General features: G+C 44.6%; 1 protein-coding gene across 1 annotated transcript; it reads right to left on the reverse strand.

Annotated features, from left to right (window-relative positions):
• Positions 1-1,014: 1,014 nt before the first annotated feature.
• Positions 1,015-23,196, reverse strand: LOC144736936 (uncharacterized). The gene is made up of 12 exons (XM_078619635.1): positions 23,178-23,196; positions 19,896-19,952; positions 14,467-14,529; positions 12,757-12,834; positions 11,340-11,417; positions 9,799-9,876; positions 7,394-7,438; positions 7,203-7,280; positions 5,923-5,982; positions 3,390-3,476; positions 1,725-1,817; positions 1,015-1,347 (listed from the first exon to the last, which is right to left on the reverse strand). Exons 2-12 carry the CDS (start codon positions 19,936-19,938, stop codon positions 1,277-1,279), a joined length of 774 nt encoding a protein of 257 aa, XP_078475761.1. The 5' UTR covers positions 19,939-19,952; positions 23,178-23,196; the 3' UTR covers positions 1,015-1,276.
• Positions 23,197-23,222: the final 26 nt, after the last annotated feature.

A 23,222-nucleotide genomic window follows, 5' to 3' on the forward strand; every position in this document is an offset into this window, starting at 1 on the left:
TGCACACACACTGAGATCTCAATATTAATTTGATTGTGCTATATTTACACAGACAGCGTTAATTGATTATCACATCACATTGGACGTGTTTAACACTAATTTGGCCCGTGCAGCATCGAACAAGTTCATTTGTATTTAAATGGGGAGTAAATTGGTAATTCTGAATCAGAAAATGTATTCATACTGGAGGAATCCGGTGAGCTATAAAGCTATTTTTTTATCCACAGACGTCCAGTCGGGGTAGATGAGAATGTATTAGGGGCGCGTCAGAACGTAAATGCAGAAATACAGAGTATGGTGGGTCGTGAGGACTGGAGTTTGAGAACCTCGCCCTGCAGACATCCAGATCACCGAAATGCACGAAAATTCACTTGAATGATAAGCAACGAAAAGCATAACGGTAATCTATGCGGACTCTAATTATACAATGGTCCTCTAGTATTTTAAGTTGTCTTAAAGACATAACAAATATCAATCTCGTCAGTGCAAATTTCAACAGATACCCTTTTATCGCTTTGGGTCAATTTATTCAATCACAATTTGATGTCAGCGGAGATGAACTCCATAATACTTACAAAGGTGGCCGATAATGCCGTTCAGGGCCAGATTCATGAGTGCCAATATCATGGGGGGAGGACCAAGAGGAAAATGCTTTGTGGTTAACGGACCAAGCTATACGCTGTACCATCTCACATATCCATATATTATGCACCACTTGGGACTGCAATTGAAGAGAGGGGGTTTAGACACAATGGATCTCTAGAGTTAACTGCAAGTTGCGTTTACAATGAAGTTACCCGCATATGTCAGGAGTCTCACAAGCGCGATATGTTTATACGCCTAACGTTTTATGGCCAAACGTTAGGATTACATTGAATTTATCTTGGAGAAATTCGATTCAATGCTTTCATTTTGTTTAGTCAGATCATTGCATTGTTATTGCTGTCATTGATGTCATTCGTTACAATTTTGCAATAGAATGTGTAAGTGGAATTATTCAGTAAAACGCAGATCCAAAGCAACGCAATTATTATTGAGCAAGAAAACCATGCATAGGCAATTCAAAAGACCGCACGGGACGTACACGGTCCCCCCATTGCATGCCAATCAAGAAACTTACACAGTCTAATTAACAAGATATGCGCAAGAAACATGGGTTTGAGTGGCACGTGTGGTCTTTTTGAGTTGTCCATCACTGTGAAACAAAGATTTCCGTACCACACAGCACGTACGCATGTACGTACATGCTGGCAAACATGCTCGCTCTCTTGCTTCCTCACACATTGGCGGTGGTTGCAACTTGGCTGAACTGCACGGGAGAGCCTCGTCCGTTGGGGCTGCTCCCACCTTTTGTGCGAGTGACAGAGGTCCACGATTAGTATGTATGCATGTTGAACTTCTTTCCCACCGTACGTAGCCAACCATATTAAATGGAGGTGCGGGGAATGACAACAAACTGGCAGGCGGTGATGTATCACCCGGGGAAATTTACTGGGGTTCTTTTGGTGATTTGTAAAAAAAAATTACGGAAAAAGAGGATGTATATGATGAATTTTCTGCATCGCTTCTCTTATCAATGAAAAAAATAGATTAAGCATTTTTTTTATTCATTCGATGCCACAGACAATAGGAAAGAATGGCTAATAGACAGGTCTCACTGCAATTGACGCGATTATGAACATAAGATGCAGCAAAGAGTCTGGTGCAAACGAGCATGCACTTACGACTCTGGCTTCGTTTCTTGATGAACAGCACAACGCAGGCCACCGCGATGATGGCCACCAGCAGTCCACCCACAACGCCAGCAATGAGACCCACTGCACCCGGTGAGACACAACACACACACAGTGCACTGTAGAGCTGGTAGACTGTGAACCACGAAACTTATGTTGCCATCCTGGCAGTTGCGTATCCATATTTTTTTCTCAACTGCAAGTAATTTTGCTACGTGCGATTGCTGATATTCTCCGCGTCATAATTAGGCCCAAGCGGAAATACAGTACCAAATATGTTATGATAAAAAAGATGTTGTAGCTGGCAGGAATATTTTACTTTACATTTAATTTAAAATGTAACATTTACAATTAACCTATCGTCAGCAAATTGGTTTTTGACTTTTACCCTAAGCTATGTCTGGGAAAGTCTTTGCTCAGAAGTATTCATGGATAACACCTGTCACTCGCGAGTGTCATGCCGACTGTAATTTTGGATGGATAGCTTGACTCCCATTGTCCATAGTTCAGGTTGTTTATTAGCCATGTTTATCAAATGTCCCTGCTTTTGTTTTATGCAACACCTGCAAATTCTACATTCATATGTAACGTGCTTGGCACTATTTACCACTGGCCGGGTCGCCATTGAAAACGAGCTTCTTAAGCCCAATGGCCCTTACCCGAAAAAAATGACTGAACTTGCTGACCTGCCCAACTCATGGGATAACTTGAGAAATCATAGAAAACATAACTTTGGTAAAGATCCAACTTGAGTTCTCTTTCAACTCGAATTATGGGATAAATGTGGCCAACTCAAGTCTCTAGAATACAAGGTATTGTTGGCTTGATAAAAATGTGCTGATGGCATTAATTATATCACATTTTTGGGTTTATGATCCATGGCACTGGCTCAAAGTGGCCATCTCATGATAACAATGTCAAAAGGTCTGTCATATTGATAGTAGGGCAGATGGCACAAGTTGACAATGATGTAAATTCAACCATCCACTATGGAATTATAGGGGTAGAATGATCCAACCCAGTTGTCATGATTCAAGGAGGCACGATTCGATTTTAGTAATACATTTTTGTTTTTTTGCTTTACATTGTGGTGAATGTTGGTACGTCTATAGTGGCCGCAAGGCGATATGAACACATTATATGCAACGAAAAAAACCCAAAAATAACTTATGAATAATATTGGTCGCGAAAGCCTATGGGTTAAACTTATGTCATTAAGTCAATGGTGAAGTAGGTTTTCAGTTCACGCCTTTTTCCCAACGTCGCGTTTTCCATGGACGTATCCCCAATGTAAATAAAGGACTTGCCATAGTTACTGTCGCTGCTGGCGGAAGGGCCTCCACCAGAAGACACTCTATAGATCCCCTCTAGAAGTTATGTGTGGCCTACCCTTCCATACTGGCCAGACATCTTGGAAGAGGCCGGTGTATTTGAACTTTACCCCACCGACTCGCGACCTGCCGATCGACAACCTCTGGTGGATAGAGGCGATGAGGTTTAAGAAACGTTCCCATTGTTTCAACTCCTGCATTGCCGAGATATCGAATTGAACCAGCGACCTTTGAACTGCAAGTCCTGTACACTAACCGTTACACCATGGCTGCATGTATTCTTTAAGCTGGCAAACAATTCCGTGCAATATGGTGTGTAACTCACCGTCAGGCCCGTTCTCCTCTTCTATCAAATTCCGATTCTGCATTCCGCAAGCATCCACTTCCTTGGTGCATTCCATGGTCTCACAGTCTGAGGTCACACACAAAACGTACAAGCAAACAAAACCCCTTAAATGTGCCCGATCTCTTCGGAACTTGGAAGCTGGGCAGATTTGAGCCTAGTTAGGATTTGAATGGGTGTTATAGGCATGGGGGTAGCGAGGTAACTAGGAGATGGCAGTACAGAAATAGATTCAGCTCACATTGCGAAGCGTTGTGTCTTATCACCTCATCTGCGTGGGGTTTCTCCCGTGTCCTCCCACATAAAGACAGACAACCCTTAATAGATTGGCGAAACATCCCAATGCAGGACCCTTGTGAAAGAGAGTCTTGAGACTCAATGAGGCTTTCCTGGATGATTGCAGATAATATTATTAAATGTATATGCTGCCACAATTGTGCCAAACTTTTCAAATATCAAGGTCTCTCAAACAATGTGGGATTTTATTTTACCTGACTGGCGTCATACCATATTTGCCTGGATTCCTGTCTGGCTGGCGCACGGCTAAGTCCACGTGCGAACGTGACTGCATCCCACAGCATTGAGCTGAGTTTGTGTATCGCACTGACATCATCCCTCCTACACCCACCCAACCCTCCACCACGGCCGGCTCTGGGTGCCGCGCAAATGCACGGGATACGCTATCATACTACATTAGCCAAAAGACTGGCTGGCTAACTGTGGAGGGAAGGACATGTTTAAAGAACGTGTGGACTGGTAGTTTTCTTTAAAAAGAGTACTAATTTTTTGGTTCCTAAAATATTCTCCGCTGGGTCGTGCGGATGAATATGCACAGGTCTGCATGATGCGTCAAGTTTCTGTGAGTGCTACATCGTAGGCCCCCAGCTGTAGCTTCTGTGAGCTGCAAACAGAGGCAGAGTGCATAATCCCCCTGGTTGATACGTGGCCTACCCACAGACTAACAATAACCAGGCGCTCGCGCACCAAGGCTAAACCTACACGGGCTCTATGAAAAAGCAATTCTGAATGAACACCGGGGCAGATATAGCTCGCTTATCCTGTTGAGTCAAATCTGCCTGGAAGAGGGAAAACTCCGATTGCAAACCCAGGTTGTCTTGCTTGTAGGCAACAGAGATAAGGTGCCTCACAAGTGTTTACTCACGAGGAGGATGAATGGTTGCAGCCCAGTGGACAATGAGACGATGATTATTGATCGTGAAACCGACTTGGATGACACTGGGTCAAACGAGATCCATGGTAGGTGTTGAGGCACCCAGCATTGGGGAGAAGTGGACTCGGGGGGGGGGCGGCCTACTGCCGCAGATGACGTTTTCATGACGAAGCAATGGTAGAGTAACCGGTACAGTTCAAGATGAACCAAAGACGACAGTGTGACAGTGTGGGATAAGAAATACACACGACACATAAATGCCAAGCACAGAACCATAAATGTCTGGGATTCAGAGATACATGACAATAATTGCGACTTGGGTTGAACGGAAAGGGCTGAAGACTCGGACACAAGCGATTTCCTAGACAAGCCTAAAACAACATGAATGCCCACTTTTCATGGGGAATTTGAATGCAAGGGTAGCAACTGACTACGGTACTGTAGACTAAAGGAGCTCTCCTGCAGCTGCAACGGCTTACAAAAAACAAACATTTCAAGCGTAGGACAGTTTAGAATGCCATTTCCTCTTTAATGTGTCTCATCTACAAAGGTCTTAATATCAATAATTCATTGCTAACAATGTCACTTCCTGAAAGGTAGTGTCCTGGTTTCCTGATTCACAACTATAAATGTGACATTTATAATGGAGACTGGAAGAAGGTGGCTTTGCTATGGCGTGTGCAGGTGGTGCAGCTTCACTGGGTCCCATGGGACAGAGCGACGCAGGCACCGGGATATGAAGAGGAGGGAATATAAATGTATCGTTAAACGTTCACCACCCGACACAACCAATTAGTAAGGTTTGTCACGTAAACAAAACGTGCCAATTAGTCACTACTTCGGCACATCAGTGTGATGGCGAGTAAACTCACGACATTTACAATTGAGTGCGATGTTTCACTGGTGATTGCAACCAGCTTCATCAGGCGTTGTGAAGAAGTCTTCCTGCCTCTAGTCTTAAATAGAGCAAGATGATGTCATCACTGTGAGCCTATCAGGTGCAAAGATCAGAGGGGGGGGTTAATTGTAATTATGAAAATGATCTGCAAATATGCAGAACTATTAATGACACATTTATACTTACACTACCTAACTCAAAAAACATAAATCAGTAATATTGGTCGCGAAAGGCTACGTGTTAAATTGAAGAGGAGGGAAGTTCAACATGTGCCTAATTTCATTGCCTGCACCATGGCCAATGTCAACCACGCTTGTGCTAATGCTAGAAGAAGCTGTTCTCATGGTGTCAGGGGACGAGGAGACAAGACTGGAGGGTGCCCCATGGCCATGTGAGCACAGCAGGAAGAGGAAGATGAGTGGAGGGGAGCTCCTCCCTGTTCTCACAATGGGGGAAGTCCTTGGCGACGTAGGCACAATGTTCCAGCTGAAATTCCCGCAAGGAGGCTGCAGAAAAAAAACAGGGCGGAAGTCAATGACAGAGCGCCTAGAGTCCAACAACAAAGTAATGGGCATGGCCAAGTAAAGATCGCATTCCAATGAAATGGATAATGCTCATTCTATTGAACATAGGGGCATTATAGTAGGCATGCCTATATACAGGGTGGCCCAAAAGTCAGGGAACATCTATTTTAATATTGGCAATAAACATTTTAATTGTTTATTCCTTAGGTTAATATTTTATCTAGATTAATATTTTATCATTATTAATATCTATTTTTCATCTTCCTTTTCAGATGGCATTTAAAAATGGTAAGAAGATTGACTGAGGATGAACAAGTTCAATTCCTTTTTAAATAAGCTAAATAAGGAAACTGTGATCTCTTTTAAAAATATCCCAAATCTATTTAAAAAGAATGAATGCATGCATTAATGTTAATGGAAATAAGTTTGAACATTTGTTTAAATAAATTAGATAACCTAATGTGATTTTCAAAAATAAATATAACCCTAAGTGTCCTGACGTTTGGGCCACCCTGCAATATATACCGTGTTTTCACAGCTCTTTGTCCATTCATTGCTTCACCACACCCACCTTCACCAACCGGCCAGTGTCGGTTGGTGAAGGTAGGTGTAGGGAGACCCAGGACAGGTTAAACAGATATCGCTGGCCAATGATGTTAGCCGTGATTGGGTCTCAAACTCAGGGTCACCAGGTTCTCGATTGAACAATATTCTCAATACCAAAGCGGATATCGACACGCCACATTGACAGAAAGAGACCAAAACTATATGCATACTTTTTTCACCAACTATTTGTGAAAACTCCTTCACTGTCATGGGGTGCCACAGTGGCGTAGATGTTAACTTCTTAGATGTTAACTTTTTCGCCTAGTATACAGGAGGTCGTGGGTTCGATCCTGACCCTGACGCCTGTATATTTGGAGTTTGCATGTTCTCCCCGTCGACGTGTTGCTTTTTCCCAGGCCCTCCGGTTTTCCCTCACCATTTAGAAACATGCGTTTTTTTCAAAATAGTTAAAGAGCTCAGTGGGCCTTACCAGGTAAAATAAAACAAAATGTATGATTAAAAATGAAAATGGCCACATTGGTAGAGACAAAAACTATATGGAATTTGTATTTGTTGTTCATCAGCTGTTAGTGAAAACTCCTTTACTACCATTCATGGATTAGTCCCCAATATTTGAGACAGTGTAGAACATTCACCTGGGTTTTTAGCATACTGCAGGTGGTACGGTTCAAGGCACTCCTCTGTCTTCTTGTAACAGTCATCCAGTGCGCACTCTTTGGACAACAAAACGACGGAACGTGTTGATGAGTGGGCGGACGAGATCGACACGACATCGTGACATGCGCGGATAATACATCCGAGTGCGTTTCGCTGGCATGTTGCTCACCGAGTACTCGGTCAGGAATTCTGCGGAGATTCAGCTGTCTCTTGGCTGGAACGAGACGAGAGGTGGGACAGTGGTGCAGGTGAGGGCTATTTAATTTATAGATTTGAAGTTTTCGTGACTGCAGGGACCCATACTCTTTGTTTCTTTCGGTAAAGTCACGTAGGTATAAAATAAAATAAATTACATCACGACGTTTCGGGTGCAACACAAGCATCCGTCATCAAGTGGGACAACCACAGCAAGGAACAATTGCTGAAGTGGGCAAAATGGCTGCTGTAACAAGAGGCTATATAGGTAAGAGAGGGGGGAGGAGCAAGGGGGAGATATAGAGAGGGGCGGGTGTGGGGTAGGGGGAGGGGAGTGCTGCGAGAACGTTTAGAGGACGAGCAGACAAAATGCGGGGGGGGGGGGGGGGGGAGTTGGTGGGACTGGGAATAGGAGGCTGAAGAATCTGGAGATGCGGAAATGACGGCAACACCATGAAGCAGTTAAGATTTTACCTGGTTAATAACATCCTTCCAATGATTTAAAACTTTCGTGACTGCAGGGATTCATGTTCTTGGTTCTTTCAGTAAAGTCACGTAGAAGGGAAATAATATTGTTTAATATTTTTATTATTTTATTATTTCCCTTCTACGTGACTTTACCGAAAGAACCAAGAATATGAATCCTTGCAATGATTGCTCAATTTGTATCCATCTTCTCAGTTGAAGTTATGTCTATGTTTATAAATCTGGATGGCTTCATGAACAAACCTTTGATAGTAGCCCGAAGGTTTGCAGAGAGAGAGGATAGAGGGCAGAGCATGGTATGAGGCAATCAGGGCCCAGCATCAATAATAACATCAACAACATCAATGACAACGAGCCGCAGGGACAGACAGGGTAGCAAGCGCAGCATCAACGAGTTCCAGAACATCTGCAGGGGACCCGGCTCAATCTTTCGAAGCCACGCATTTATGAGGACACAGCTCTTGTGATGCCGCCGCCGCGAAGCCGCTCTGCGGGCGCCCCATCTACGACCTCGCCACCACCAAGCGACGGGGCCGACACTGCTTCCCCCTCACCACCCCCTACATAAACACACCCTCACACATTTCCCCCCCTCCCCCACCTGGCCGACAAGTTTTCACCCAGAAGCCCTCTCATAGGGATAATCTTCACGACTTCCTGCGGCCAGGGAATTGGGCAATCTACCCCGATGCTAACCCGCACCGCAGCGCAGTGACTTGGGTTGAGATACATGGTCACGGCAGGGCTACCCAGCCACCGCGGTTAAAACACACCCCCACACACGGATCGGCAGGCAGGTAGGGGGGCGCAGCCATGAACGGCAGGAGGCCAGGGTGGGTGTCTGATTGGCAGGACGAATGGGCTTGTGCACGGCCGCCGGCGCCGCAGCCAATCGGCGGTCCCTTTGATATGGAAACTGGGATGTGGGCGGCGATGAGAGCGCCGAATGCTGCGGCGCAAGCCGAGCAATCTGATTGGCCGAGAAGGCCCTTGGATTAGCGATGGCTTTCTTTGATGTGGGTTAACAATAAAAGGGGGACGCAGAAAGGTAAAAGGTCTCTTGCTTCTCGAGTCAGCCACCGGGGCGGTCGTCTCTTCAGGGCAGCTAATCAAACGTCCGCGAGACGAGTCGATGTGCTGCGAAGACAGGCGCACAGGAGCGGCGAACCGTGAGTACGGGAGAGAGAGAGAGCCGGTATCGAGCGTAATAGCCAAATAGGTATAAGTCACAACCGACCAGGGTACAGACCATAGAGAAATAGTGTGAGCCTGCCTTGCCGATTCCTACTGACTCAACAGTGGTTCACAGTCAGCCAGTAATAAATCGTTTATAAATAATCACAGCCTCGTGTGGTTTCGACGAGCGAGTGGATGCGCGTGGTGCTGTGTGTGTGTACGCTCACAGCGTGTGTGGTTGGTGCTCCACGGGTGTGCACTTCATCTTGCTGCTGCGGACCCCCGCACTGCATGTGGACTAACTGCCCTTGTGAACGCCCGTCCCACAGCCCTTTAAACCACCAGTAACGAAAACCCCCAATCGGCAACGCGGACGCGAGCAACGTCATTCGCCCTCCGACCCCTGACCCCCGTTCAGAGCGTGTGATTGCTGCGCAGGGTTGTGTGAGGGGAGGCGTCGCGTTTGATTGGTGGAGAGGCAACGGAGTGTTTTGAGGCGGCCGTGAGCCGGCGATGAGCCATGGCCCTCTCGCGGACTCGCGGGGGTGCGACCCCGGGAGGAGAGCCGGCGGGCGGCAGCCCTTCTCCCTCAAGCGACGAGCACAGCGGCGGCAGCAGCTGTTCACACACGAGCGAGGGATCTGGAAACGGCGGACCCCATGCGGCCGGCGCCCAGCAGGGAGAGGCCTCGGGGGACAGCGGCCTCAACACTCTCACCAATGGCCTCGATCTTCTTCTTGTAGATACTCTGAAAGCATTGCTTTCTGGCGCGCACATAGCCCTTGCCCTTGCATGCTGTGGGAACAGTGATGCATTGACTCAGAACAACCTCCCGTACCTACCAGACACGCAGATCCCAATTGCAACTCTCATTTACACGTAAACACAAAAATGTACAGGGACACCTCTACTTACGAAAGAATTAGGTTCCAGAGGTCTGTTTGTGAAATTGATATATTTGTCCAAATTTACTCCTGACGATTCCAAACATGTTGTAGGGCATGTACACTTAACACGGGAAATGGCTTTATACGTTGTATAATCTCCTGTAGATGTAGATGCCACTGGTTTTTCATGTTCTGCAGATGTAGATTCCACCACCGGCATCTATTGCGTTGCGGTTAAACTTACGACTCTCGGTTCGAAACGGCAACTGGACATAAGGGTAGGTTTGTTCGTATCTCTGAAAGTTTGTAAGTCGAATGTTCGTAAGTAGAGGAGTCCTTGTATAACTAAATAGGCTCAAGCCTCCCGTAAATCACGTGACTCCTCCCCCGAGCCCCCTATGAAAACTGATGCTGCCCCATACAACATCAAGGCCCTTATATAGTCACATCCTTCCTGTCCGTGACTCTACTCCACTTCCAGTGGTGTGGCACGGGTAAGAAAAAAGTTTATAGTCTTTACCTATATTGTGAAATCATTACGATTGACTAAGCTAATATTGCTCATTCAAGGGACACCGTAATGATGGCTATGTAAGTAATAACCAATCCCATGAGAACTCGGAAGGTAAACAGAGTTGAACCTGGATGGTTGATTGGATGGGAGAGCAAGACGCATACAACAGGTGTTATAGACCATTGTGGGTCCATGTGCTGGGCGGCGGAAGACAATGCAGTAAAATTAATTGTTGAATTGTATGTCAGTGCACCCATGCACGTTGCTCTCCCATGCTACCATGCACTGGCCAGTGTGGTGAAGTATGGTAAATTAACCCTCATGACCCGTACGGCCGTGGTAATACCCTCATCCAGCAGTAGACTGCTGGATCAGGATACATGTTCCTCAGAGTAATGATGACCGTCAGATTGCCAACTCGAGTGATGGTTGTTGTCATGGTTGTCGGCCTCCGTTGATGACAATGATGAACACGGTGGGTATGAAAGTTAAAACCATGGCCAAGTTTATATAATCTCCCCTCACCACCACCTCTGTCCACCCAACAATATAAATGGGCACAGCACAGTAAATCGGCAGGTCTAGTGTGGTGGGGTGAAGTGTGGGCACTCCTGCCTCTCACGTACAAGACGTCTGGCCAGTGTCGACGAGGAGATCAAATTGCACTGCAGTAGAGGGGCCCTCTGGAGCTCCCTCTTGCGGCACGAGCGACCAATTGTGAGGCTACACCTCTAACTTTATGATCGTGTCAATGATAGCTTGCCCGCAAGTATGGCCGGTGATGATGACCGGCGTTAGTGGCGGCGACAAGTGAAGGTATTGATGGCAACAGATGAGGGATCGCAGCGAGTTGTTACCTGTGAGCTCGTCATAGCTTTGGCGTGAGTTAATTAGGCAGTGCAAGTCCACTTCATCAAACTTGTCCCCCTCGCAGACTGCCATTGCCACGCAGAAGTGTGAAGGAACACAGTTATTGTTAGTACATAAACAACTAAACATTTGTCGGATTTGAAGTGCATACAGGAATTACAAATGGATGATGGCCCAGTTGTGAGGCAGTGCAAAGTGATTAGCAATCACAGGATAACATAAGGATCACACATCAAGTGGCTCACTTGGTCTACACCTGCCATTTAGGCTTTTTGTTTACAATATTATTTATTTATATTTTTTGCCAATGTTAATCCCGATTGTGATATTGGCGTAGCGTGTCACGAGAGGAAGAATTCCATTCAAACCTATCGTGGCCTTTCATCGTAGAGAACGGCCCATGGAAGTGAATATCATAGAGCCACCTCTGAAATCCCCTTCAATTTTGTGATATAACCCGAAGACCCACATTATGTGTGGAGGCCCTCATCAAGCAGTGGAATGGCTCTTCCCCCCCTTTCCACCGCGATTTAATTAATCTTTTCAATTCAATTCGACAGTTTGATTGAAAAATTGAATATCATTAAAATTATGGTGGAAGTAGCGACCTCTAGTGGCTGGAGGGGTCACATTAACCAATTTTATTTAACGTACATTGATAAAAAATAATTTATTTCAAATGCGATTCCATGTGTATCGTTTGCTTAAAACATTGATATTAATTGAAGAAGTGATGCATCATCATACCCCTACCTTTAAAACACCTACGTTACAACTTTTGTTTGCAATTTGCAGGAGGCTGTGCGGCTAGAACGTCGCGACACAGTGCAGTGTGGGATTGAATGGAAGTTGACCCTATCCCTGCGCCGGGGAATTTTACAGCAGAATTCGCTGTTTTCTGTACGATAAGGCAATGAGATGGGATTTGAAAAGACACTGAAAATGTCAATTTTGAAAATACATTTAAATTCCTCTGCTGGTGTGCATCAGTGTTATCTACTTTTAATGGACACTTCAAAGGCCTGGCTTTTGAGTGATATTGATCTTGGAGGCACAGTCATTCAGGCCCGTAAAATATTGTGCGTGTTACAAATTGCATAATTATCATTATTAAGGGTAGGCCTAACAGTAAAAGAGCATCATGAGGCTTCCTTTGCCAGTACGAAAATGTAAAAATAGGGTTTCCCCCTTTTTTCCTCAACAAAACTGAAACCTTTTTACGAGGAATCATGTCAGCATTAACCACAATACGTGCGGTCAAAATGCAAACAAATGCAAGTAAAAGAGCACTGGTTTGTTTTTGAAGTTGTGTCTTCTTCCTTCAAGTTTCCTTCATTCCCACTCAAATATGAGATGCATGCGGTGCCGGGACGTGCGGTGCCGGGGCATGCGGCTCACGCTTACTTTCCTCCGGTGTCAGGTACTTGTTGAGCGGCTTCTCGCATTTTGTCTTCACGCTGATGCACTCTTTGAACTGGCAGACTGGTCACACGGAGAGGGCAGAAACGCACCATCATAACGACAACGTAAACCCCAACGCACAAACGCATCAGAAGGCCCGGCGTAAACGCAAGCATCGTAAACTCATCGGCTCTGTGTCAAGCTTTTGACAACGATGAGGACATTTAAACTGTGGTGGCATAGGGGGTGGTGGTGCAGGGCGTGGTGCCACAGGTGGCACAGGTTGTGGGAGGAGAGTGTGGTGCTACAGGGAGTGGAGGTGCAGGTGATTAGTGCCTGGTGTGGTGGAAGATTGTGTGGTGGCGCACGGTATGGTGTTGTTCAAAAAACTGCATTGGGTGCCTAAAGAAGATCCCCAGCACATGGAGTGAAAGTTTAGACAACAAATGATATCGCCAGTAATGTACGTTTGCAATTCACAATGTGCGTATAGCTCAAGGTTATCACAAAGGTGCTATGCTTCACAAAGCCTGCAGTGGTTTTATCAGTAGGGGACGATGTTGCTACATTTCACAGATTTTTGCAATTTGCAAGTACAGTCGACCCTTCCACATCGCGAGGGTTAGGGGCGCAGGCCCCCTGCGATCTGGAAAAAACGCGTACATTGTTTTGGTCCTGTTGGTGAGCGAAGCGAGCACCTCCAGCCGGGGGGTTCGGGGAGGGGGGTGCTGTGAGCCTTTGCATGTCGTCTGCTGGCTTTCGTGTTCTTTTCGAAAACTTTAACTTTTTACAAAATGTAACTTTAAAACGATTGTGTATATTTATGGTATTAAAAGATACAATACATTAATATTATATAGTACTGTACATATATTATATGCATTTATGAGTTACTAAACTTTTTGCGTGTCATCTGCGGCAATCGAAAAACTCCCAAAAACTCCCCAACAAATCCCATTTAATTTCTTATGCCGACCCCGCGATACATCGAAATCGCGATGGGCAAAGTCGCGATGCAGAAGGGTCGACTGTACAGTCTGTTCTCCTTTAATGTGTTTTCATAACGGGATGAATTTATGAGGGAACACTTTTTATAACGCGGATGCGAATTGGATATAACGCAATTGAATCAACAGAACTTACACTACTATGTCGCTAGTAGGAATAAGCGGTTGTACGGCTGCCTCGGTGGAGCATCACACAAGCCGGGATGCTTCTAAATCCTACCCACTCGCCTCAGTATTTGTTCAGCCTGCATATGAAACTCACGTCTTATCCCAGACTGTGCTTTCATTCCATTATTATATATTATTTATTATAACGCGATTTTTTTCAGAAGGTGGTGTTCTTCAGGAACGCAACTACCACGTTATAGGAGAACAGGCTGGAGTTTGTTTAATCTTGTCAAATTTGGGTTGTAATGGCAGCACATATGGCCCAGCCACTACCCTGTTTGGAATGGCGTCATGGGATATTTGACATCCACTGTGAAGCCGACGGCATGCATGTTTAATATTAGCAGCAGTATTCACCAGGGTAGCCGTGCGACTCGATCTGCAAACCCTCCGCAACAAGCGGTGATTATGCTAAACACCTGGTACAACTCGAAAACGCATCAAAGAGTTGAAATGAATGCCTTTGTTTAAAATGTGTGAATGCATGCACGTGTGCATAGTCTCAATCTGGATCCTCATGTGTACGATTCAAAGTTACCAGTCGCATTTCCTTTGTCGGCACATTCCGTTGTCACCTTGAGGCAGCCAGTGTACTTGCAATCTGGTGAGAAATTCACAATTGCACCCTCAAGGTGACTTAAGACTGGTAAATAAAAAATAAAAAAACAGTAAAGGTCAAGGGTTAAAGATGCAGATCTGATATGCCTTATTACACTTTTGGCAGAAGGTCCTCCGACTACAGGATATCATGCCTACTCTTCCATGCTGGCCAGATATCTTGGAATAGGTGGAAGCATCCACACTTTACCCCACAACACGCAATCTGCCAATCAACTAATTGTACTGGTGGCTATAGGTATCTTGCTCACTCTTCTTCTGGTGGGAGGGCATCCACTAGAGGATATCTTGGCCTACTCGTCCATGCTAGACAGACGTGTTGGAATAGGTGGGAGTACCCGCACTTTATCCCACAACACGAAATCTGCAGATTTACAATCTGCCGACCAACCGTGTTGGTCGACAGAGGAGGAGGGATTTAAGAAACTCGCCCTTCATTCAACTGCCACGCTGGACGATCGAACCAAGTAGCTCCCAAGCTCTGCATTGCAAGTTCAGCGTACTAAACCGTTAAGCTAAGGCAGCGTCAGATATATATCATTAAGATAAACATTCCAGCAGCAGAAGCAAATCTGCGAGAAAATGTGTGTTGAACAGGATTGGAACGCAATTTTGTTATAATCAACATTAGTGTATTTAATAATTTAGTAAATAAACATTAATAACCCAGACATACCACAAATAAAAGGCAAATCATTATAATTACAAAAAAAAACATTTTAACTATCTTAATAGCCAATAACAGATATATATTTGATCAAATACCATTTAAGAAAGCATAGGTCATTGTGTAGCAAAGAAAATAATACAACAGTTGTGTATCAGATATTGTCAATCCATTGCTGGACGAAGGCCTCTCGACACCACGGCCCCCTAATGCCAGAATCCGCTTTTCTCCTGCACATGACCTGATTCCATTACCTCATCTCCACAGTGGTAATCCTCTGCTCTTGTTAACCTCTTTGATGAATCATTTCGATTATGATCCACCTTCAGTAATTGCCTTAGGCATGAATGTAGAACTTCTTTCGAACCTTTCATGTAATACCAACAAATTTTCAAACTTGTTGTGTATCACTTCTGCTCTGCACATATTTTATCTTGAGCCCAACTTTGCAGCCGTTTTTTGTGTGAAGTGATTAAATAATTATATTACAAGGCAGCTATAATTCATTACAAATAAAAACCTAAAATTGCAAGATTTTGAATTACAATAGTTTTATATTAAAATTATAGATATATGAATGCATGCAATGAGCCGCTGTAAAAAAAATCCACACGGGAATAATGAATCATGGTTTTTCCAAAAAAACTATATTGGTTGCACAGTACTGCCTAGCGGTTAGAATCCACATGGCTTCTCCAATTGATGACCATATTTGCACAAGACTACAGTGGCACAATCCTGTACACCCAACACTTTGAGGTGAGGGTTAGTGGATCACACACAATTCCCTATCAGTGGGTATTGAGTTGACCATCTCCTGGCTTCCCAGGGTATGGCAGTAAAGCAAGTGGATTAATCTCCATTTCTTCCACCTGTATGGGGATTGAGTGTTACCCTGCCCTCGCACACGTGGGTTTTCTCTGGATACTGTGGTTTCTTCCCACATCCCAATACTGTATAGGGCCACAGAGCTTGGGCAATTGTTGGCAACGGTTATGGCTGCTTTCCTGTTTGTGGCTTTCCACACAATTAATTGTTGTCTCTCACTCTCTGAGGCTCGAATGAAAACTGTGCATTACAAATTCAAATGTCTTATTAACTGGTTTATATTTTAATTGACGAATGGCAATTGTTATTAATAATTACCCAGAAAAGCCTGACTTAGTTTCAAGACTCCTTTGTCAGGTGGCTTCCAAATTGAGTTTAGTCTGTGAGAGAATACTGGTGTGCCCAGAGAAACCCCACACTTATGAGGCGGGTTACCCTGAACGATCTGCAGAGAAGGATTTATTGAAAAGACTCAATCCAGTAAAGGGACGGAATCTATTTTTTTGACATCTGCATGCCCTTATAGCCCAAGCCTGCAACACCTGGTATACACTGGTGGTCACCCATTCGAGCCCTAACCAGGATTCTTAACCCTCCTTGTCTACTAGCCCATCCAATGTATATAGTAGAAATTAACAATTCACTAAGATGATTATGATTATGAACGATTTATGGCCTTCGGCCAGGAATGTAACAAAGAAAATTGCACACGAACGACACATTCACGCAAGCACCCGATGCTCCGTTTAGAAGTTTTAAAATGAAACATATTTTGAATTGTATTATGTTTTGAACTAGATAATTGTATTTCTTCATTAAAAGCTTATATCACTTTACATCTGGAATACTTAATTGAAAACGACATTTCGTGTTAATTTCCTCTCGTCGTTAAGTAGATTGCCTTGCTGGGGGTTTGGTTCGATGCGGACTTTCACCCGCCCCTCTATAGCCCCGCCAAGTGTTGGTTGGCTGCTTGGTCCCGGTCACGTGACGCACTTCAACCAATCCGTGCTGCGTTAGTCACAGAATGACAGAATAACATAATGACAGACCTGAGTGTTTATATATATTGATAATAGTTAGCCTGTAGCCGCATCTGCCTCAATACATGTTTGCTGCCTGCTGCACTTACTTGATTATTTGCTTCAATTTCCCTTACATCAACAGCAAAGTTCACGGATGAAGCATTTTTCCTCGGCATGTGGAATTCGGGGTTCCCTCCTCCCCCCACCTCTTCTTTAGGCCCCACCTCATCCTATTTAGGCCACCACTCATTTCTCTTTAGGCCCCAATACCAATACCCTACCATTCACCACTAAGTGACGGTGACGTCACCACAGCACCTGTGCCAGGCCAGGTGCACTTTGAGGCCACGTGAAGTGTTGAAGGTTCACTGACAGGTCACGGGACAAAACCAGGTGCTATGGGTTGGCTGAGATGATTGGCAGATGCACCAACTGTACCTCCCATTGTGTCAACCTTTTGTATTTTATCTGCCCGACGCGCCACACATTGTTGTGAGCGTTGCTCCTCTGCCCCACACCCTTCTTAAGACTCGCTCCTTATTATTCATCTCCCACCCCTTTAAATTTAGACCCCGTCTCTTTTATCTTGAGGCCCTCCTCACAGCTTCCTTTTCGGTCCCACCCCCTCCTCTGTAGCCCCCCCCCCCCCTCTTCATCTTTAGGCACTGTTTTTTTACTGGACGCGGATTTGGGTTTGTTTGTTTAAAAGGCAGTGCCGTGTCTTTTTTAACCATGCAACTTAAGCAACTCTGATCTAAAGTCGGGTAGATTTCAGTTGGGGGTTGTGCATGGGAGAGTAGTTTTGAGTGAGAGACAGCGTGAGTTGGAAGTGGTGTTAGTAGTGAGCGGGTAGTGGTAACAGTAGTGAGCAGGTAGTAGTGGGGATTGTGCAAGGGTGCTAGTTAGCGTGCGCAGGCAGCAGCAGTAGAGGTTGGTGGGGACAGTAGGGGTGGTGTCGCTTTATGACCAAAATCCCTTTTCGAGCAAAATAATTACAAGGTCATTCGCTGTTGCATGCCTTCGTGCCACGTGGTGGCGCACGCAGTACTTCAGCACTGTGTGGAGGCGGTGAAGGTTGGTGAATCACACATGTCGGAAAATACCCTTCCAATGGGTGTCGAGGTTGTCATTCTGTGGTTTGCCAGGATAACGCGGTAGAGCAACTGTGGATTGCTGTCAATCTTTTCCATTATTAATAAGCCGATAGCACCTTAATATATAGAGGACCGCAGAGCTTGGGGGTTGGGGGTGGGGAATTTGGCTCTGGCCCACCGTCTGGTTGCCTTTCATTGCTCGTCTGTGGTTTTTCCACGTGCATCCGAGTTGATCTCTCTCTTCGAGCCTCCGAGTTGATCTGTCTATTCGAGAGTGAATATTTTGCGGCGCATTACAAGTTGTAATTATTATTCGTATACCTCTGGATTCGATAAATTGGGTCCTGCATTGTGGGGAAGTAATAGTGGTTGTCCTATGGAGACACTCGCCTCCACCATAATAATGTGGAACTGTCACTACTGGTTCAGGGCTGTGATGAAGGTTATTACTGCCACTGCTCATTTGAGCAAGACATGATCCACAAAAATGTTTTCACGCCAAAATGGTGTGACACAGATAAAGGTGTAGGGGTGTTACGGGAGGGAAACGGACAAACAAACAGGGGTGTCCACATCCACGTCCGCAACGGGTTAACACCCTGGGGGGCTGTGGGGGGACGCTGGGATCCCACACAGTCCCACCCCTAAGTGGCAAATTGATATAAAAGGTGGGGAGCGAGAAGGCTCGTGGTTCAGTGTTGGGAAGCCTAACCAGTGAAGACTGAAGACCAGCAGATAGGCCCTGGAACTCCTCTGACTCGCCATCCTTCTCAGGACCGAGCAGGGCAAGCCAGTGGCGCGGCCCCAGAGCCTCAGAGCCGATGTTCTTCTAAGAGCCGGGTCTGTCTGGCTGGGTGTCGTGACCTGTGCTTTGACCAGGGCCGGGCCAGATAGCCTCCCCTAGCACCCTTAGCGGAGGACCTGGGAGCAGAACAGTTGGGAGACAGCGCTAGGGATGGATCCCAGTCCAGTACGAGTGAAGGGGCCGTTACCCCTTCAAGTGTTTTATATGTTGCCCTGTGTTGAATGCAAGTTGTAATAATTAGTGTGCCTCGACTACACCGTCTCTGTCGCCTGTGAACCCACTACAAAGGTAAGAATGGTAAGAAAGAGGCAAGCGGTTCCTATCCGCAACGTTTTTGCGGACTACAGAGGAATTGCAGGCACATGACTATCGGCTAAGTGTATTCTGTGATAATTCGCAGATTAAGATGCGAATTTTACCCAATTTGGGTCTGTGTGTCATATGGGTCTACGTTAAAGACTGATATGCATTGTTTTGCCTTGTTATCCGAATCTAAAAAATGCAAACAAAATCTTATCTATGAAATAATTCAGGTCAACACAGCTAGTCTGTGCAGATGCAAATTTAAATAATGTAGATTGCTAAATAGAATAAAAACCTTTGTATTTCCCTGCAGCTCCAATCCCTCTTACTTCTAAGGATAGCGGATTGTAGCTCCTCAAAGCGTGCTTTTTATCCGCCACTGTGTCCCGCGGATTTCTGGAGCAGTAATCCACAAATTTTACTGAATAGTGGATTTTCGGATTGTTCTGTAATACTTCCAACAATCATTTTGGGTTAGCACGTCTGTCGGTCCCAAGACAGAAGAGAAGGGAATCATGAGAAAGCTGGGAGATAGAGGGGAGCTATGAAGGAAAGCAAATGCAATGATATTCAGAATGGATTGGTGCGTTCAGAACCTGGTGCCTATTGTGTAACTTGAGCTCATACCGTGAATTTCCTCCAGGGAAAACTTGCATGTTTCATTCACCATTGTATCATTGAAATCTAAACACACGTGCAAACAAACACGAAACACACGAACACACAAGGAAACGACACGGTATGTGAGATAGTTGGGTGAAACATACAGTTGGCATCTATATGTCATTTTGACTTACAGGATATTATTATCCATCTTCATGGTTAATGTTTACCATGGCAAATATTTACTTTGAAGATGGCAACGCACATTGCATCGAGGTATTGGTCAGCATCTCAAGCACGATGCTTTGAATGCTTCTGCTACGTGCTGTTGATGATCACTCAATATATATGGTTTAAAATTCTAAGCATGTAATACGTCACCAACATTTTAAGCACACAGCTCAATTGTAATGCAACAAAAATGAATTATACCTTCACGAACACCTTATATAAATAGGGCAAAAATGTGATACTGTTCTAATTTTCATACCTTTGTGAAACCAACACTGAATATAATGCAGTTTGTTTGACCTATAAAACTTCAAGGCATGCATGTCTGTTTAATACAGATATAAATGTATCCAAAGTTGATGAGATACCAGCATAAGGATATTTGAAAATTGTATTTCTTTTTGAAAACGAATTTCTTTACCACTGCTTTTTGTGTTTAGTTTATTGTCCTTCCCCTACACCTCTGATTAGCATGGTTGTCTACATACGGTGCGAAATAAGTTCAACATATATACATACAGGGATAGTCCTTGATAGATGAAGTGAGCTCGACTAGATTGTATCATGATGGCTAGCAACCAAAATCATGTTTTCACTAAGCAAACATCCTTGCATGCAAATTATGTACACATGTGTATCCACATTGAGACAGCCACAATATGTCGATGTGTTTGTTTTTCGTAGTGGGGAAGTGAAGTTGTAGACTGATGAATATGGCACGGGGTGTCTCATCTGGCAATGTCTCATCTGGTCCTATCCGATACTTAACAACTGTCTCAATTCGGTAGAGAACCATAGTCTTATGAAATATAGAACTAATGTCTCATCTGGTCTTATCCGATACTTAACAACTGTCTCAATTCGGTAGAGAACCATAGTCTTATGAAATATAGAACTAATGTTTCATCTGGGATTGAATCCTCGTTGATCCAGTAAAAACAACTATTGCCATATCCAATATAAAAATGTCTCATCTGGAACTGAACCCTTGTATTGTTGGATAGAGAACCAGTCTTATTCAAGGCAGAATTAATATAATAATGTATATATTATTTATATGTTCTCATTTATAGATGATATATATATATATACTCTGCAATGTGAAATGCCTCGTTTGTTCGTGGTGCTATATTCCTTCAGAACCCTGTACTCGTTCTCTGCAATATTGATGGCTTTTGTCTATAGTTTGTGATGTTGCTGTGCTCACCCACCATGAATCTCCATGGTAAAATAACCAGGAAACTGGCAAAACGGGATCATCCATGCAACTCAAGCTCAAACTTAATATCCCATCTGGTACAGAACCTTTATCTCATCCAGTCTACAAGATGCCAGTGACTTGTCAGAGTGCATGCTACGGCATCATCAATCCATAGCAGCGAAATGAAGGCAACCGGGGATAGCCGCGGCAGCGAGATGGCGCCAAAGGTGCCATCAAAGCTAAGTCTTAAACGACTTAGCATTGGCGAATGTGTTAAGTTCCCCAGCTATAAACGAGGTAACTTGAGCTGATAAACGTGCATGTGGAAGGAAACATGTGTCTGAAATCCTTCTTTATGCAGGATTGCAATCAAAATCATGCATACTTCGCTGTTTCTTTTCCACTTTTGAGTGACACGGCAGGATCAGCTGCCACAGCAGCAACATAAGCGGCAAATAGAGCTTCATGATGACGAGGCCACGATCTGAACACGATCAACACTGCACATACAGCAAGCCATTATTTGTTTTATGTGGTCATGAGATGACGTATCCATTGGGATTTTGTCCCAATGCAACCTTTCATGTTAGAGAATCGTCCATGGAAGCAGATAACACTGAGCTACTTTTGATATCCCTTAAAATTAGGTCTGATCCACACACTAACTAGGGGTCGGGGGGAACTTCCCACTCGCCCTACTGGAGAAAATGTTTGTCAACATTCTGAGACCAAGAATTTTTCCAAACTAGGTGCAGAACTAAATAGTTCATGACCTTTTTCTGTGCAGTCATATGTGCCCTATCAACTCACGACACTCAGTTTAAACCCAGGATATCCTTTTTTGTCAGCTCAGCGCTCTGACCATTCGTCAGTTCTGTGCTCATGCTCGATGTCATAGGGCCAAATTAAAGCACCTTCATGTCGATTAAGATTAAATTTGAATGCCAAATTGCTCGTAGAGGCACACTAAGGGCAGCTTTAGGAATTGCAGAGTGGTAGGTCGCCCATTCTGATTTGCCTCCTTGTAGTCTGTACTCAGAAGGCCCTGCTGGATATTAGAGTCCTGCCAAGTTTTCAAGTGAGGAGTGATGCTGTTGTGCATAATCCCAATTGAGCAAATTTGCATGTAATTAGTTCCGCATTGGGATGTTTGGTCAACACCAGTTACATACTGTGCTTTCTTACCTCTGGATGAAAAGCGGAGAACCCGAAAGAAGCCCACGCAAAAGGGGAGAACATACAAAATGCACGCAGAAATGGCACCTGAGTCAGTAATCAAACCCAGATACGTCTTGCTGTAAAGGCACACGTGTTACCACTGCGCCACCCTGCCGCTCAAATGTCTGCCCCATTTAAGAACAGACTCGGAGCCTTTTTGTCCCTGCCTATGACTGCACCCGTCAATTACAAAACCCTCACTCTTTCTGTAGAATTGTACCCAGAACACGTTGTGGTGAAACGCTATGAGTTTAGATTGTATTTATTTCAGCAGGAACGGCATAATAAACGACATTTTCAATCCGAATCTTTATTTGGACTGGGGGAATCCGATGAGCTATGAAGTTTTTTTCACAGATGTCCAGTATGGGCAGGTCAACAAGTTACAACAACAAACAATAGAAAAACTAAAGGAGTGCAAAACAGAGAAAATGGTAAGCAAGTCACTAAATATAAATACAAATACTTGCTTTGATTATATGAGTCCGATTTAACAGGCTTGGTCAAGGCAGCAAAGCAACAACAAAAACAGTACTAAAACCACACCAAGATAAAATGTCAATTTAACATTGAACTATCGATACACAGGTAAGGATAAAAGTTACAAATCACATTTTGCAAATGTGACTGTATCCAGCACAAAATGCAACACATACCTTGCACCGTCGGTGTGAGTTGAACGCTAGCATAGGACGGTGCCG

This window comes from Lampetra planeri, chromosome 3 (assembly GCF_965212315.1).
Source record: "Lampetra planeri chromosome 3, kcLamPlan1.2.h2, whole genome shotgun sequence".
In the NCBI taxonomy this organism is placed as follows: Eukaryota; Metazoa; Chordata; class Hyperoartia; order Petromyzontiformes; family Petromyzontidae; genus Lampetra; species Lampetra planeri.

Excerpts from the sequence above, each read along its gene's own strand:
- LOC144736936 (XM_078619635.1), bottom strand. The coding sequence starts at position 19,938 with ATGGTGAATGAAACATGCAAGTTTTCCCTGGAGGAAATTCACG. Across the intron at positions 11,418-12,756 it reads GTACCTGACACCGGAGGAAA|TCTGCGAGGGGGACAAGTTT; the intron begins GTAAGCGTGAGC and ends TGGCAATGGCAG. Across the intron at positions 3,477-5,922 it reads CGCCAAGGACTTCCCCCATT|ACTGTGAGACCATGGAATGC; the intron begins GTGAGAACAGGG and ends GTGTGACCTCAG.